General features: G+C 36.1%; 1 protein-coding gene across 10 annotated transcripts in view; it reads right to left on the reverse strand.

Moving 5' to 3' along the window:
• Positions 1-1,792: 1,792 nt before the first annotated feature.
• Positions 1,793-17,269, reverse strand: part of LOC138707878 (rho GTPase-activating protein 45-like) — a 200,512-nt gene continuing 185,035 nt past the window's right edge. For 9 of the 10 annotated variants that reach the window (XM_069837891.1, XM_069837889.1, XM_069837890.1 and 6 more), the window contains one exon: positions 1,793-14,227. In XM_069837891.1, coding sequence (XP_069693992.1) covers positions 13,821-14,227 — 407 coding nt within the window. In that variant the 3' untranslated portion in view covers positions 1,793-13,820. The remainder of the gene's footprint in view (positions 14,228-17,269) is intronic. The other variant, XM_069837899.1, reaches the window with a different exon arrangement.

Here is a 17,269-nt window from a genome sequence, read left to right on the forward strand (position 1 = left end):
TGCTTCAGGTCATCAAATAAAGAGTGATGTATGAGTGGGATGAATTTCTTTAGCTATTGCAAGTTGCTCCACTTAGAAAAAGTTATCCTTATTGGATCACTGTATAGTTGGTCCAGCTCAATGTGTGCAGGCCTTCCACGAAGATGTTTCGAATATGTAATCTATTACCTCTCTCCATTATGGCAAATGAATTAGTCATACACAGAAGAAACGCAACAACGCACTTGTATTAGTTTGCCTCTCAGTCAAAACTCTGTATGCATTGTAATACAAGTGTAAGGCCAACATGGAGCAGCACTGACTGGAACTGCACTTATATTACTTTTTCTCTGAACAGAAGTGACGTTAAAGATTTAGAATATATACTTATCTCACTTTTTAAAAAATGTCACTTATATTACTTTGCTTCTGAGTGCCTCAATTATTATTGCACTGTGGACAAAGTTCTATTAGAAGCTGCTGCTTTCATAATGTGGGTGAGTGTTTTAAAATTATTCTGCACATCTATGTACAGTTTCTGAGCTGTTGCTGAAGTTTTACCACAGTCTAATATATACAGTCACGAAGCTCAATACTTAGTAAATATGCATCCATAGATAGTTTCTAACCATTAGGATCGCTACTATCGCCTCATTACAGACAATGCGAAATAGTACCTGCACAGTCTATTGTTCCTAGTATCCTCGAAACTCAAGCTTCGTGACTGTATATACTAGACTGTGGTTTTACTTTGGCTGCTCATTTTCCTGTGCGGGGTTGTCAAACAATACGTACAATACCAGGCATTTCTGAGCATGTTCGTACTCCAATGGGATGACGAGCAGAATCCTGCAGTATGGCAGAGATGGGCATTTCGAACACCTTTTGTAAGGTGCTGAACATGGTGCATCATTTTAAAATTAAACTGGAGCTAGTAATGTACTAACATAAAATACTTGATTCTCTGATACGGTATCTCAATAATTATAAATTTCCGAACCCTTATTTATGTAACATTTTTGATCCTCTAGATGTGTTGAATCCAACCCTGAAATTTTGCCGTGTATTTTTAAACATCTTGTATAGTTTCTATGCTGGTAAATAGCACATATCAATCACAAATTTAAAATTATAATTTCTCCACTCTGCACTGCAAATAATGTGCAAACGCAAAGATCGATTCCAAAGTGTCAGTGGTCAATTTTGTCCTGCATCACAGTGTTGTTTTGTAAGGCATCATGCCTGAACTCACATTACGGAATGACGATGGTTCAGGTCTTCTGGGGAAAGAAATATTTTCATTAAGTTTCGGTCAGTGGTGATGAGTTTTTGGGGCTAGACTAGGTAGTGAAATCCAGTTTTGGAAACCAGCTACAACAGGGCGAAGGGTACTGGTTGGATGATCGTTCACCTCTGCTGAGGCATGAGACTGGTCGGTTTTGGCCCTACATGGGTTGTCGCGCCACGTAAGAGCGTGGTAAATTTTAAACAAAATCCTTTTTGAAAGGCTGGCAGTTTTTGTAGATTTAATTGATTTTATATGAGTGAAATTATGACTAATACACATAATTACTATAGTACATAAGATAACAAATTTGTGTGAGATACTCACTTTATTACAGCAAACTGAAATTGTGGCAAAATATAAATGCATTATTGTTAATAATAATAATAATAATAATAATAATAATAATAATAATAATAATAATAGCAACAGTTACTATGTACTAAATTCATGTACAGGGTGCGCCATAAGTCACCCTATCCCTAGAGTTTATCATAATATTTAATGTTCATGTAACTTATTTTTGTAAACTATAATTTGGAATATCACATAGTAACAAATAACAGTATTTTGGCAACAACAATGCGTCGTCACAGAAGAACTTACAGGTGAGACCATTTCGAATTTGTTTCATCAGTGAACTTCGTGATGGTCATATGAATAAACGTAGTGAAGTATGTGCTTTATTAAAGAAGTTTCCACCATTATCTCTACGACATGCCCTCTTTTCTCATGAGTGCAATTTATCGCAGCAATCGCGATCGGAATATCGTTTTTTGTGCGAAAAAAAATCCACATTTCACAACTGGAATTTGAACACAATCCAACATGTGTTATGTTGTGGGTAGTAGCGAAGCTAAGGTGTAAATACTTGGTAGGTTGAAAAAAAATCTCTTTGCCTTATATCTTTTTATAGAGCAGATGTTTTTCGGCTTTTCTATCAAAATTTTTCGTGACACAGAACCCACAAGAAGATGATGACCACTCAATTTAACCCCCAAACAGAATAAAAGTATAACAATATAACTTATTTGTCTCAGTGCACCCTGTTAGCCAAGGATATTTCTTGTACCATGACAATTGAAAATTTCTATTTTGTCTTCCTCCATCCGCTATTTTAATATGTAAATGTGGTGTCGATCTCCTACCTTTATAAGCACATTTTTTTTTCATACACACAACTTAAAAACAGTTTCACTTTCAATTCTACAAATAATAACCTCAATGTTGTCTCAGTATGAGCAATTTTACACAAAATATGTAACACACGCATGCACTTTTGATTACACTAACATTCAACAATGCAGCGCATACACAGAACACCTATATAGCTCAACGTATTGTTGTGAAGTTGAGGCTAGCCGCATTTCGTACCGAGATGTAGCGAATCGATACTCCCTCTCTGGTCCCCCCCTCAAGCTTGCGTGTCAAGGTCGTAGCTATGCCTTTAGAGGCTTCTGCCACAAGCCTCGCACTGAACTCACCATCCTTGAATGACTGCCAACAGTGAACTTAATATAAGGAAGAATCGGAGTGAAATCAAGCATTACGATACATCGTTATTACGAACTTATAGGCTTACTATTATTAAGTATAACTCAAATTTTTTATAGTAAAGTCTCAAAAGCCTCTTAAGAGCTTCGCCACTGGTTGTGAGCAGATGTTGCTGCAAATTGTGTGGTTGGACCATATTTCTCTGAAGGACCTGTTAATGGAAGGATCTATCTGGAGATGCTTCCATATTAGTTAATACACCAGCTAACCGAAAGAGGAGTTATGGATCAGGTATGATTGCAGCAAGAGGTGCGCCGGCCCATTTCGTGTTACCTGTTCTTGATTTTCTAAACGATAACTTCCCAGGAAGGTGCACTGATCTTAGATCTCCAACATCATCATAACCATTATCATGGCTTTCAAAAACAAATATAGAGGTACGGTGACTTATGGCGCAGCCTGTAGATTGCAGTGACACAGAGATTCCCAGAGTTCTATCACTTCAAATTGTAGAATCCCGGTATCTTGCTAAAATCTTAGTAAATACCAGTCACTGAGATTAAGAAATTACATATCATTGAACAGTACTGCAACTTTAATAATACTTTAATGCTCTATTTTCAAAATTACTTCATAGAACATGACCAAATTCTTAAACACGAACAAATGTAACGATATACCTAAGTGCAAGGCATGATCAGAGCAAACCGGAAATACTTATATTGGCGACGTTGCTGATTTTGATTGGTTGTGAACGGTATGAAAAATACTATACAATAATACTGTATGTTCAAAAAAGTACAAACAAATAGTGTAATATTACATACTTAAAATGAGGAAAATGTATTATGAACACATTATATTTATTTTTATATCGTCATCATCGTCATCTCCTTTATCTCATAGCAGGAAGTGTCTCCATCGGATTCTATTTTGTGACAGATTCTTTACCTTATTCCACATTTTCGCTTTAGTTTGGACTTATGTAGTTCACTGTCGTCTTCTAAAGAAAATGTGACAACTCTATCCACAGACAGAAGTTGTAATATTATGTGTCTACTTGCTGTAGGCTACTGGTGTTGTTTTGCAATCACTTAGGCTCTCTAATTTCAATATGAAGATTAAAGTACTAACATCATCATAAATATACACATTCCACTTATGTGCTGAAGAGTTTTAGTTTTATATTTTCACAAATTTTAAATACAAAACTACAAATTGACAACAATGTGTGAAGAATCACGTAACCTACTGCTCTTCTGTTTCGTTCTGATCAAGACTTAACATTAGGATATAGTTGTGAGGGCTAAATTGATTCTCCCTCTCGTACATATGTGTAGCTACATTTCAGATATATTTATTGTTATTGCTACACATATTTGAATCAGCTTCTTAAAATAATTTCATCTTAGTCACACTTTGTTGCACGATTATTATTGTCATTTTCAATGCGAACAATTGTAGTACAGGTGCATTAAATGTTAATGAAATAATTAAGTCACTTTTGAAGCATGCTGACACATGAACAAAAAGTCATATAGATTTCGAATGTAAATATACATTGAGACCCAGCAAACATTATCAGCGGTCAGTGGGAGGTCCCACTGCTACAGCCACTGCTTGTATCTGTGGACTCATGATGCTTCACCGGATTAAAAATTGGGTACTATGTTATATTAATAACATTCAGTACTCACTCTCCTCACAGTAGCTGCTAAAAGTGTTGCCCATCTTGTATGATACCGAATTTACATCCATATAATTCACATAACATGTTTCATTAAATCTATTCATTAAATTTAAAATTGTTTTTTCTACACGTAATTCTGCAGCCAGGAATTTTACATCTAAAAATTTTCCTTGTTCTGCCACACAATTTTCTTTCCATATTTACGTTTTCAAAATGTGTACATGTTCATGCATTGAATATGTAACCATTGCAAAACATAATAAACTGCGTTTATTTTTAGCAGAGTTACTGCGTGCCTTTACTGCAGGCTGCCAAACATAGACTGCCACGGCTGTTTTCGCTGGACAGGGATTCACCTATCATGCCCCTTTCACGTGGTGATCTCTCTGTCTCTCTTTTCCTCATTTCTTCTCCCTTGGCACATACACAATAAGAGATGATGCGTGAAGGAAACATAGCACCAGTCAGAAATGATAAAATTAGGTAAACATTTGGGGATTCACCAGCCATGGAAATAAGGGAAGACACACTCATGAGAATAATCAAATTGGCAACTTTAGTGGTTACTGGTAGTCATAAAACAGAAATCTCCGATTTAGAAAACTTATTAAATGTATTAATATAACAGTATGTTAGCTTTAATCTGGCCGCGGATACAAGCAATGGTGGTAGCAGGTGGGACTTCGCATTAGCTGGCTGACAGAAACACCAGAGACATTTGTCGGTATGTATTGTGGTAGACTACAGGAAAATAAGTGCCAATAATGCCATCATATAATGCACTTTCTCGTAAAAAATCCATAAAACCATGAATTTTGCTTATAGTGTAGATTAATTTCTTTCATAATTTTTCTTAACTTTGAAATATTGTGACTTTCGTAAGTATTTCACTATTTGCCCTCCGAAATCTCAAGTTTTCTGGTTACTCATCTGTACTTATCTTTGTTATTTTTCTTTCTGATGAAGAAGAACAAATAACCAACATTTGAAAATCCTTACGCATTCAGGATAAAGCAGTACAGTACTGATCATTTCCTACAAATTTTAAGATCATTCTTCGTCCATATGACAACACAAGTTCTTAATAAGTGCCTCATTCGATATACATTAATACCAGTAATATAATTCTGAAATGTTTATACTCAGAGTTAATATGTACATTTACAAGCCAGAAAGATACTGGTATGCATATTATTATATATATTTTTTTTTGTATCAGGGAACCTGATATTTCAGACAAAAGTATAAACACAACCTGTAGGTCAGTGGTACTCACTATACTCTTAATGAGTTTCACCAGTGGTCATCAGATTTTGTCTTATGAACACCAACTTAACCACAATCATTTCCTCAATGTCTCGTTAAAACAAGAGTTCGTTTCGGCTTAAGTGCACAATACCGGAGCGGGCATGTGGTAATAACGTAAAAGACGCCAGCTGTTCACACATGCCACTTTTGAACTACTCTTACATCTCGTATGCATTACTGTTAACTCTGATACTTTTATCTATGTTTGTTGTGCATTATGTTGGTTTCTGACGGTTCAGGAATAATACAGAAGGATTATGGCGAAGGTATCTTGGGGGCAGCGGGGACTTGCCCCCGCTATATGCCCTCGGCTCTATCGTAAATGCAATGAATATCGCCTTTGCGGATAAGGGAAGCATTGACACACAAATTATATATAGATAATATGTCATTTTAGTGCTCACCTTATACCATCTAATTCGCGTCTTCATTCGTACTCTTGAATTGTCAACGTGATGTTTTGAAGTAATAAAACGCTATTAACATTAACCTATACGGATACCGTTAGTAAAATTGAAGTAGGTACACTACACTGACGGTTCACTGCTCGCTGTGTACTGTTGATTTCACTCAATGCTGGTTAACTGTGTCGTGCTTAAATGCACAGTCTAATATATACAGTCACGAAACTTGAGTTGTTGAGGGTACTAGGAACAGTAGACTGTGCCAGGACTATTTCGCATTGTCTGTATAAGGCGACAGTAGCGATCCTAGTGGTTAGCAACTATCTATGAATGCATATTCCCTATGTATTGAGCTTCGTGACTGTACATACTAGACTGTGCTTAAACCCTGTTGCCAATATTCTGAATTAACATTGTTGTTGATGGCATCTAGTGTGGGGTTTCTATTAATGAAGGTGTATTTATGTTGGAGATTTAGAGGTTGTTCGGGTGGGCCCGATATATGATGTGAAATAGATGATAAGATATGACAGATAGAAGAGGAGAAAGAGACGAGAAGGAGAGTAGGAGGAGGAAAGAACAGGAGTCTAATTTCGCTTTTATTTCCGAATAAATCCGCCGCTCCAGTATTGTGCACTTTTCCCTTCGTTTCATTAACACTCATAAATAAATAACGGGATTACTCTTCAATTTGGAGATTCCTTAATTCATTTATAGAGAAGAAAGCCATATATTTCCCGTAGAATAAAATGATATAAAAGCGTCCACATTGTCAGTCACATTGAAGATTGTCTGCATATCAAACATATAACAGTAAAATCCCTCGTAATCGGCACCCAAATAACCAGCAATACCAAAACAACGGCACTTTTCGCTGGGCAAAAAAAAAAGTTTAAAGCTGCCACATTGCCAGTGTGGGCCATCAGTTTTGCCATATTAGGAAGTTCGCACGAACTTTCGTTTTCAGTGAATATTCGAACCTAAAATTAGTTTATTATTTGTGTTATGTGATGTGTTTTAACAAAGAAAATCCACACAGTTTTTATGTTTATTCAGTTAAGAGCAAGTGATAGAGAAATAACCTTCACATGGCTGCAGTTTCAACATTTGGCACCATGAAATACGAACTTTTTTTTTTCGGAATTTTTTTTTTTTGTATATACAGGTAGTTATTCAATTATCCGGAAAAATCTCGTATCCGAAACTAGTCTGGTCCCTTTGCTACCAGTTAAGAGGGATTCTACTGTATTTGGAAAAACATCTTAAACACATTTCAAATAAAACGAGTCTCAAATGATTTCTATTTTGGTGGGATGATGATTGTTCTCAAACTCTAGTAGATAAGTTAAATTACTTACACAATTTAAACAAGATATGCTATTGAATAATTTTATATTATAAAGGATAGACCAAAAGAAGTAAGCCCATTTCTTTTATTTATTATGTAATAAACAACCTTATGAGGTACAACACAAATATATGTATATATTGGAAACCTATAGACTGAAGATTATTTGTGAAATACGGGCATATGACCACCATTCACAGGGGCGACCGGTACTTAGGGGCCACCGGGGCCGTGCTCCACCAATATTTCGTCCCCCACATATATATTTTTTTTTTCGCATTTAAAATACGTAAAATTTGTTCAGACAGTATACTGGATTCATAATTTTTTCAGTAAACTTCATCACAGTACGCGATGTGTGTTAGTAAAACGTCAAAGATTGTATGACACTAAATATTGCGAGCTTGGGCCCTCATCAAAGGGCCTCACAATTTGAATCACTTTAGCGCTCAACTGCAATGGTGTGAGGCGTGCAATGTCGCATTCACTACCGAGGGAAATTCACGAAGTGTTACGAAGTTACCATTACCGAGTATATGCTTCATTGGGACCCGTCCAAGCTGGCCCACCTGACAGACGGAAGCAACTGTCGCAGATATTTGTTCTGTGAACAACCGCATGGCTAACAGTCTAACCCAGGTTCTAAAACAAAGACTACAACCTTCCAATTTAGAAAAACTCATAGTTGAAGCATATGATGGTGCTGCAGTAATGAGTGGAAACCAGGGTGGGGACCAGACTTTGATGCAGAAAACATTTCCTTATGCGAAATCTGTTCACTGCTATGCCCACCAACTTAATTTAGTTATAAAAAAAATACATGTTCAAAACGCATTAAATCAGTGAAGTTGTTTTTTTTCTTTTTTGCAAATATTACTGGATTCATAGCATTCTTCTCCAATTCACCTAATGTAGTGACCTACTTTGATCTGTATGCAGTAAGCACATACCAACCATTTCAGTAATATGATGGAACTTTCAGTCCTGAGTTGTATCCTCCATTAAGGGAAATAAAGCGGAGCTATTGAAATGCTTCGAAAGGATTGAAGAGGCAGATGACTCAAAAGAATGGAATGATATAATGGTGAGAGAAGCTTTTGGCCTAAAAAACTTGTTAAATAATAATGAATTTTTGTTTTTCTAAATTTCCTTCATGACTTAATGAAACATGTTGATATATTATACAATAGGCCTATAATACAGATGCAAACTGCAAATAGATTGAGAATATCTGACACATTACAACATTTTGAGTCAGCTGTACTGGTAATGGAAATAGGAGGGAACACTAACAGATATGAAATAAATGTCGATGATGAAGAAGAATATTTGTTTCCTCCAAGAAAAAGACTGAAACTCAGTAGGCAAGTAAACCTGTTGGCAGATGCCAAAGAAATATGCAATATCATTATCAACCAATTCAATTACGTTTCCTGCAATCACATATATTTGGCAGCTTTAATATGCTTGATCCAAAGAAATTTGCTTCATATGGAGATAAGTTCCCTACCGACCTGGCTAATATTTTCGTAAAAAATTATGTCCTTTAATTTCGAAAGAAAAATTTATTAATGAACTATCAGTGATCTATCGAAATGATACACTTAAAGACATTTCCTCTGTGTGTGATTTGTTCAGTTTTTTTATGGATTACTCCTTTGAAGATTCATTCTCTGAAGTGGAAAAAGCCCTTTGAATTGCACTAGCAACACCTGTTTCAACAGTTGTGTCAGAACGGAGTTTCAGCACATTAAACAGGATAAAAACATTTCTCAGAAACACCATGGGTCAAGACAGGCTGAATTCGTTGGCTTTCTGTTCTATTCTTGAGGAGCATCTCTATCAAATTTCGAACTTAAGAATAGGGTCATCGAAAAGTTTGCCAGAAAGAAGGGCAGACGAGCACGTCATCTTTATAAATAATTCTGCAAATTGGTGAGTTTAATGTTGAATTTGCGTTATTAAGTAGGTGGTAGTTTTAATTATATTATTTTAAGTAGAAATAATTAAGTAAAATGAAATAAAATATCTTGGTGCATTATTTAACGCATATCGCAAAATTCGTGAAATATCTGGCCCCACCAACAAAAATGATCATGAGCTGCTACTGACCATTCACATACTGACATTGACGAATTCAAGTCACCACACTTGTCATAACCTTAACCAAAGTTTCTTATGAAAGAAGATGATTTGCTGTTTCAATGTCGTGCTTAAGAACAGCAGTCGTTCTTGGCTTATTACTGTAGACATTATCCTTGATGAATGCCCAGAGGAAATAAACAGAAGCTGTGGGGCTTCCTGTGGAAATTTGGTTGTTCTGCCAGCATGATGGATTCATTTGTAAACTGAAATCTTCTGTGCACACAGGCAGGCTTTAATTTTTTAACAATTTCAATTTTATAAGAATATGTAGCTACATATCAAAACTCAAGATAATCCGCAAAGAATTTTGAGTATACCCAGCTCTTGAAAATGATGAATTGATTCTGGGGACTGTTTAACACTGACGTATGATATCTGCATTACAAGATGAATTAGAACTTTTTGATAGGGGGTTTGTCTGCAACATTATCTGGCACAGAACTGATCAACACATTGAATAATTTCAAGGAAAAATTGTTCTGGGGCCGGATATCGATCCCGGGACCCTTCGCTTAGCGCACAACTGCTCCGCTGACTGAGCTACCCAAGGAACTATACACAACACAGTCACAATTCTTCCTTTATATCCACACAACTCAAATGGACTGACAAGGTGCCAGAACCCAACTTTGAGTGCACACAAATTCTGTGTGACTTAAATTGTGGGTTCCTGTTAACATACCTCCAGTAAAGAATATATGTGTGCACTCAAAGTTGGGTTCTGGCGCCTTGTCAGCCCATTTGAGTTGTGTGGATATAAAGGAAGAATTGTGACGGTGTCATGTGTAGTTTCTGGGGTAGCTCAATTGGCAGAGCATTCGTGCGCTAAGTGAAGGGTCCCAGGATCGATACCCGGCCCTGGAACAATTTTTCCTCTAAATTATTCAAACCTGCTTTACAGGGAGCTACTACCTGAAAGCTAGATTTGCATGATCAACACATTGTCTTACGACATGTATTGAGGGAGCAATGCAAACATTAAATTTTCGTCTGTATGCTCGCTGTGCTTGCACAATGCTTCGTCCATGGATAAAGAGCAGTTCGACAATAGAAGCACATTTTGCATTAGTCCACCTGTTCGTGTTTGAAACTCAACATTCACAGCACTAACCTGCAGCAAAAAAGAGGGACATAAGTAGTAAACTATCATAATTATTGTTATTTAAAAAGGATTTACTTCTTTTGGCTCATTCTGTGTAAAAATTGATGTGCAAATGTAAATTATTACAAAAGAAAAATAATCACAGATAAGACTAAGCACAGGTCTAACTGATAAACTGTGTTAAGATGATTTACACACATTAAAAGAAAAAAATTTCCTAGTAATGCTCAATCAAAGTTTTCAACCTCTGCTTTTAAAAATGCGTCACTGCAGTTGAAAATATTAAATGCTAATAGTTGCAAAGGCTTCCAACGAGAATTTCCTAATTGGTACCCTAGGTCTTAAAGTTTTTCCTCTGTTAAAACAGGATTGGGCCTATGTCTTGTATAATTTTGTCTCTATGGGTACCATATGCTTGTATTTTTTCAGTAAATTAAAAGTTATTTGTGATGATGGAACATGTATCCCAGTATAAATACAATGAAATTTCCTCTTGCAGGATATTTAAGAATATTTTTTTTACATAAGTTTCGTATATGAATTTTTTCTTCATTATATCGAATTCTCATGATATTACCCAATATTACACAACGTATCACACACAGAGCAATATAAGTGTCAAAATTGCACCACACACAATTGAACTGCATATAGAATTGGTTATCAGCTAGCATGACTCGCAGCAACCAACTTTAAGTACAGAGGGGAACACAGTTCCAGTCATTCCTGATTAACCAAACTGGCAGAAACCCAACAGTGGTGGTGGTGGTGGTGGTGGTGGTGATAGCTGTAGTAGTAGTAGTAGTAGTAGTAGTAGTAGTAGTAGTAGTAGTAGTAGTAGTAGTAGTAGTAGTAGTAGTAGTAGTAGTAGACAAATTTTGAAATTTTGCCTGGTGTCCTTTATCAGGAACAGGATTATTTTATATGTCTCCTAGACTTTCTTTCTTCCCGGAAAACAACATGGTAATGAATTTAATGTCCTTTAAAATCCGTCATCCTCAGCAGTGTTCGACCTAAAAACATCGGACCCATGGTAACCACTAGATATCGGGAATGACAGGATTGGTTGGGAAAAGCAATGAACACAAATCTATATGGCAAGACGTAATGTTAAGAAACAATATGAAATGAAACTTGTTGCTTCAATTCTCTAAAAGTTAATTGCAATTGCTGTGATCGATTTTTTATTGCTAGAATCACTATAGTTTTTATTGAATTTTGCCCAGGAGATTTAATATGGTTTCAGCAAATAATATCCACCATGCATTTCTTGTGAAGAACATACAGGTCACATAATTATTTTCTATTCTCCATGTACAACGCCTCAGCATCAAAATGATCTGCCATTTTACCAGTTCTATACGACTTAAGAAATGTCTACAGCAGTAGTTAGAAAAGCACTCTTTACTGTTGTTATTGTTCAGTCAACAGTCCAAAGACAGGTTTGAACCTCATAAGTGACATTAATAAGGCATCACTCATGAGAAAACTAAGCCAGGAGATAATGGGGTAGAGTGGCCATTTCCTTTCCCCCTCCATTGCTTACATCGCTGTCTAGTAACATATTACACTAATCAGATTTCAGATGTACCGGTACCGTATACAAACAATTGTTCTGTCTCTGACACATATCATCAAGTGAGATGTACTGTCTGTGAGATTTACATACCAGCCAGAACCTCAATCAGAGGGTCACACTTTATTTTCAGCAAGTAAACTGAAGATGGCCAACTGCGCAATCCTTCTTCACCAATAGTCCACTCAGTTGATGGACTGGAAGTCCATCATAAAATTTGACCATCAATTTGACGAATGTTCGAAGTAACGACCATTAATGAAATGAAAATAAGTTCTCTGACAATAATAAAACACAGAAATTCGTTAACTCATTTTGATTATGATTGGTAAAAGAGAACATCAAATCTTTCTAATTTTACAACCCAAACCATGGCACTCCATCTCAGTAACATTGAATCAGTTCTTAACATGAAATGTTCTAATAAAAGAAATAAAATATGTTAATAAAAAACGCTGGATGCCAGCTCGGTTGGTAGAGCTGACTACAGACTGGAAGCTTCTGGGTTCAACTCCGGATGGTGACGGGATTTTCTCACTGCCAAACTTCCAGAACGACTCTGAGGTTCATTCAACCTCATATCAAATTCAGTACCGGGTCTTTTCTGAGAGTAAAGGCAGGCGCAGCATGGTGTTGACCACACCATCTCATTTTAGTGCTGAGGTGAAGAAAATATGGAGCTCTATCTCCATGTCCCCCAAGCACCTTCATGGCACATATAAGGGATACCTTTACCTTTATCTATAATGAAAAACTTTGAGTATGGTATAGGCTATATTAATTCTGTTTTTGTGGCTTCCAGGAAAGTCAGTTTTTACAGTACAGTGTTGTTATACGAAAATTGTTATACCGGTATGTCGTACAATTGTAAGGTCAGACTACTATGGTCAATTTCTAGTTTAAATTTCTAAGTCTTTGGGATTTTCTGTTACAAGTTCGATCTTCAGTGGCCCATATTTTTTTTTTCTATCTCACCAAGAAGAGTCCAAGATTGTTTCGTGAAATAGGCCAGGGCCAATTTTCTTCGTCATTAAAACAAATCTTCCTGACAAAATATTACAATCACTTCACTCAAGTAAATTTAAGAACAAACGGAAAGACCTACACTTCTTGTACTTAGAGTTGTCTATTAATGTATTCATGCGATTTGGTACACTGGACTTCATAGTGAGAACCACTGCACTGCTGATAGCAGTGAAGTAAAAGTTCATTCTGATTTAACAAAAATATAGTATACACTAATTTTAATGTCTATATTTACTAAGTTGAAACAATGCCTACTACAAAGTAGCTTCCTTTTATCCATATGACATTAGATCAAATTTACAGAAACGATAAATTATGTGTGATATTACTTATAACCCAGTATATGTAATATTTCCTCAGAAGACAACTACATTATGTACAATATAATAGTCACTCCCTCAATGCTTACAGTATGTGAATGCTCACCTTGGATGAGTCTTTAGAGAGTAAGTTTATGTACATGTTAAGGAACAGGGAAATCTTTCCTGTTGTTAGCATTATCTGTACATGTTACAACTGTATGCTCAGTTTTAGACGGACATTTTGTTGTTGTCGTGGTCACAGAAGAAGCTTTGGTGAAATGGAAAGCACCGTGATGTGGAGTGCTCACTTTCCCACCTTCTTCTAGTGACACAGTTGTCTCCTCCACTGGATATTTCATTGACATTATTTTTTCAGTCTGATAGCAAGTTCTCTTTGACAGGAGCATTTCCACATTACTCCTCTCTGCATAATCCAGGAGGGAGGACATATCTTGTTGAACCTCTACACCACTTACATTGTATCCACAAATTCGAGACATAGTAGTTGACGTACTGGCAACACCGGATGTTTTACTCTGATGTGTTGGAATGTAGGTGGAATGCTCTCCTAAGACATAAACAGAGAATTTGATTATTAACACCACTGCAGACGTTAGCACATCATTATGTTCAGTGGTGTATCTCTCTCTTAAAAAAAAAAAGTGCCCTGCTCTGGGATTTCAAAGCGTAAGCTACTGGGCCATTCTGTTTGAACAGAAACAGTTGGTTGCATATACCCATTTATAAAACAAAATTGAAGCAACTGCCTGACAGCAAAGATAAAGAGGTTGTTAGGTCTGAAGAGTAGACTTCACTTGGAAATAATTGCTTAAATATAAATAAAAGATGATTTTATACAGGGTGATTCACGAGGAAAAGTGACAAATTTAGGATACGATATCTTAGGCCATTTTGGGTGAAAAAGTTCATATGAACATAGGTCCGTTTTCGAACGATGATGGAGCTAGATGCATATTTTTGGTAAAACGTCTCGCCCCAATGAGAATCAGACGTTACCATATCCTGTTGACGTGAGAACGTGAGACAAGGTCATCGATTGCAATGACTGACATAACATTGGAATATGCATTGTGAGCGATGTAGATAAGAGAAAGAAACTGGGTGGTGGGGCATTACAAATGTCCACTCGCCTGCCCTTGTCTGATATAATGACACAGAACCCGCAGATAACACAAATACACTATCATCAATTCATAGCAGTTCGGTCAGCTACCTACAGTATAGTAGTTATACAGGTACAGTTATCTGAAGTGTTAAGTTGTGTTTTTCAAGATGCCTTATAAATTTTCGACTACAGAATACGCCGATATTGTGTATGTTTATGGTTTGTGCGATGGAAGTTCCTTGTGTGCCGTAGCTGAATATGAACACTTTCCGAACAGAAGGGTACCATATTGAAGCGTACTTACTGTCTATGGGGTTGGATGAAAGACTTGGTATAGCAAAGGAAGGGGGAAACGAGAGAGTCGCTAATCGACAGTATTTTGGATGCAGCATAAAGAACAGCGACGAGCAACTCTCCCGAACAATGAGTGCGATTCACACCCGAGCGCAACAGTGCACTGAAGCAGAAGGAGGAACCCTTGAAAATGTGCGAAAACATCGACCCTGACGTCTAGAATATTAGGTATGTATGAATACGTGAATATAAACTTTAAATTTGTCCGTTATCTATCTCTAAATGCGAGTTAGTACAATGGAATCTCAGTAGTTTTTGTGAAATCAAAGAGCCATATCTCTGTAGCCGTTCGAAAACGGACCTATATTCATATGAGCTTTTTGACTCAGAATGACTTCAGAATTCACATCCCAAATTTTTTACCTTTCCTCGTGAATCACCCTGTATAAATAGAAAATTTGGCGATAAAATAATATGAAAATCAGAAAAGTGCCCTGAGGGCACCACCAGGCCTCGAGAAATAGTACCTCGACAGACTGAATACACCACTGATCGTGTTATTGTACAACTTGCATGTTATACCTACAGTTTACAGTTTTATTTCGTATACCGAAAGTAGGCCTACTACTTTCTGCGACTTAGAAAAGAATATGAAAAGAATCAACTGTCTTTCTGGTTCCCAGATAGCTAGTGGAGCGATTTTCAGAAATAGAAATGAGAATATCCTAACAATAATATAAATGATCGACAAAACAGTGTTTATTCATTTTAATCAAAATAAAACTCATAAAATCTTGCAAATAAATATATATATATATATATATATATATATATATATATATATATATATATATGTATTTATATTGACAATCAGAATATAAAAGAAATCGAGTGCACAAAATTTTTGGGAGTATGGATTGATTCCAATTTGTCCTGGACTCAACATGTAAACTTTCTCTCTGGAAAACTGTACAAATTATGTTATGCTTTCAGAATTCTTACAAAAGCATCTCTCCTCCTATTTTAAAAGTCGCCTACTATGCTTATGTACATTCCAACCTTTCATATGGTGTAATGCCCTGTATATCCTTTAAAGCTATAAAAATATGTAAACTCCAAGAGAAAATTATAAAAATAATGAAACAAGTCCATATGCTAAACTTTTACAATCAATGACTCTGTGACCAGAATTAATGAAGATCTAACATCTATAGCTCAATGGGCGCAAAAATTTGGACTCAGACTAAATCCAGACAAAGCACAAGCTATAATAATAATGGGCCACCAATGAGCATTAAACAAAACAGATCTAGCCACTGTATCGAATACGAAAATAAATAATACCAAAATTACATTATAGCAAAACAGTAAACAATTTAGGAGTAGATATATTTAGATTCAAATTTAACTTTTCAAAGTCAAGTGACTTACATATTTAAGAAATCTTTTTCTATAATTCATTCCATCAAACACTTCATCAACGTTCTATCTCTTAGCTTCAAAAGAATCTCATTCAAACTTTAGTTATATCCCACTTCGATTATTGAGATTCTCTATTCACGAATCTAAATACTGATCTTTCCCACAGATTACACCATGTTCACAATATATGCGTTCATTTCGTTTGTGACATTAGAAAATTCGATCATGTAACACAGTCACTAGAAATGTTGCCTTGGAATCCACTTAAAGAAAGAAGACTCTTCAACTCCCTCTTAGGACTATTTAAAATAATCCACACCTCCATACCCTCTTACTTAGCATCTCGTTTATTTTTACCTTTCACTACCTCGAACCCGGAACATGTACCTTCTCTGCACAGAACATCCTTCTACTCATCATCTTTCACCATATCGATTCCACGCCTCTGGAATTCCCTCCCTGCCCATATCAGAGACTGTTGGACAATATCAAAATTCAAATTTAAATTAAAGAATCACATTCTAGTTCATGGAATTGCTTGTTAAACACCTGTCAAGTTGCGCAACTTCGGCTTAACCCATAACATGTAATAAATATTGTAACTATGCTGTTGTCTACAATTATCATTATCATCATCATCATCATCATCATCATCATCATCGTCATCATAATTACTATTTTAACTATCTTTTTTTCTCTTGTATTAGCTTATTGAGAGCATTATAGTGTTCTTTGACTCTGTTGACCCTCTACAGGGCTTTAATTTAA

The sequence above is a fragment of the Periplaneta americana genome, chromosome 10 (assembly GCF_040183065.1).
Source record: "Periplaneta americana isolate PAMFEO1 chromosome 10, P.americana_PAMFEO1_priV1, whole genome shotgun sequence".
Lineage (NCBI taxonomy): Eukaryota > Metazoa > Arthropoda > Insecta > Blattodea > Blattidae > Periplaneta > Periplaneta americana.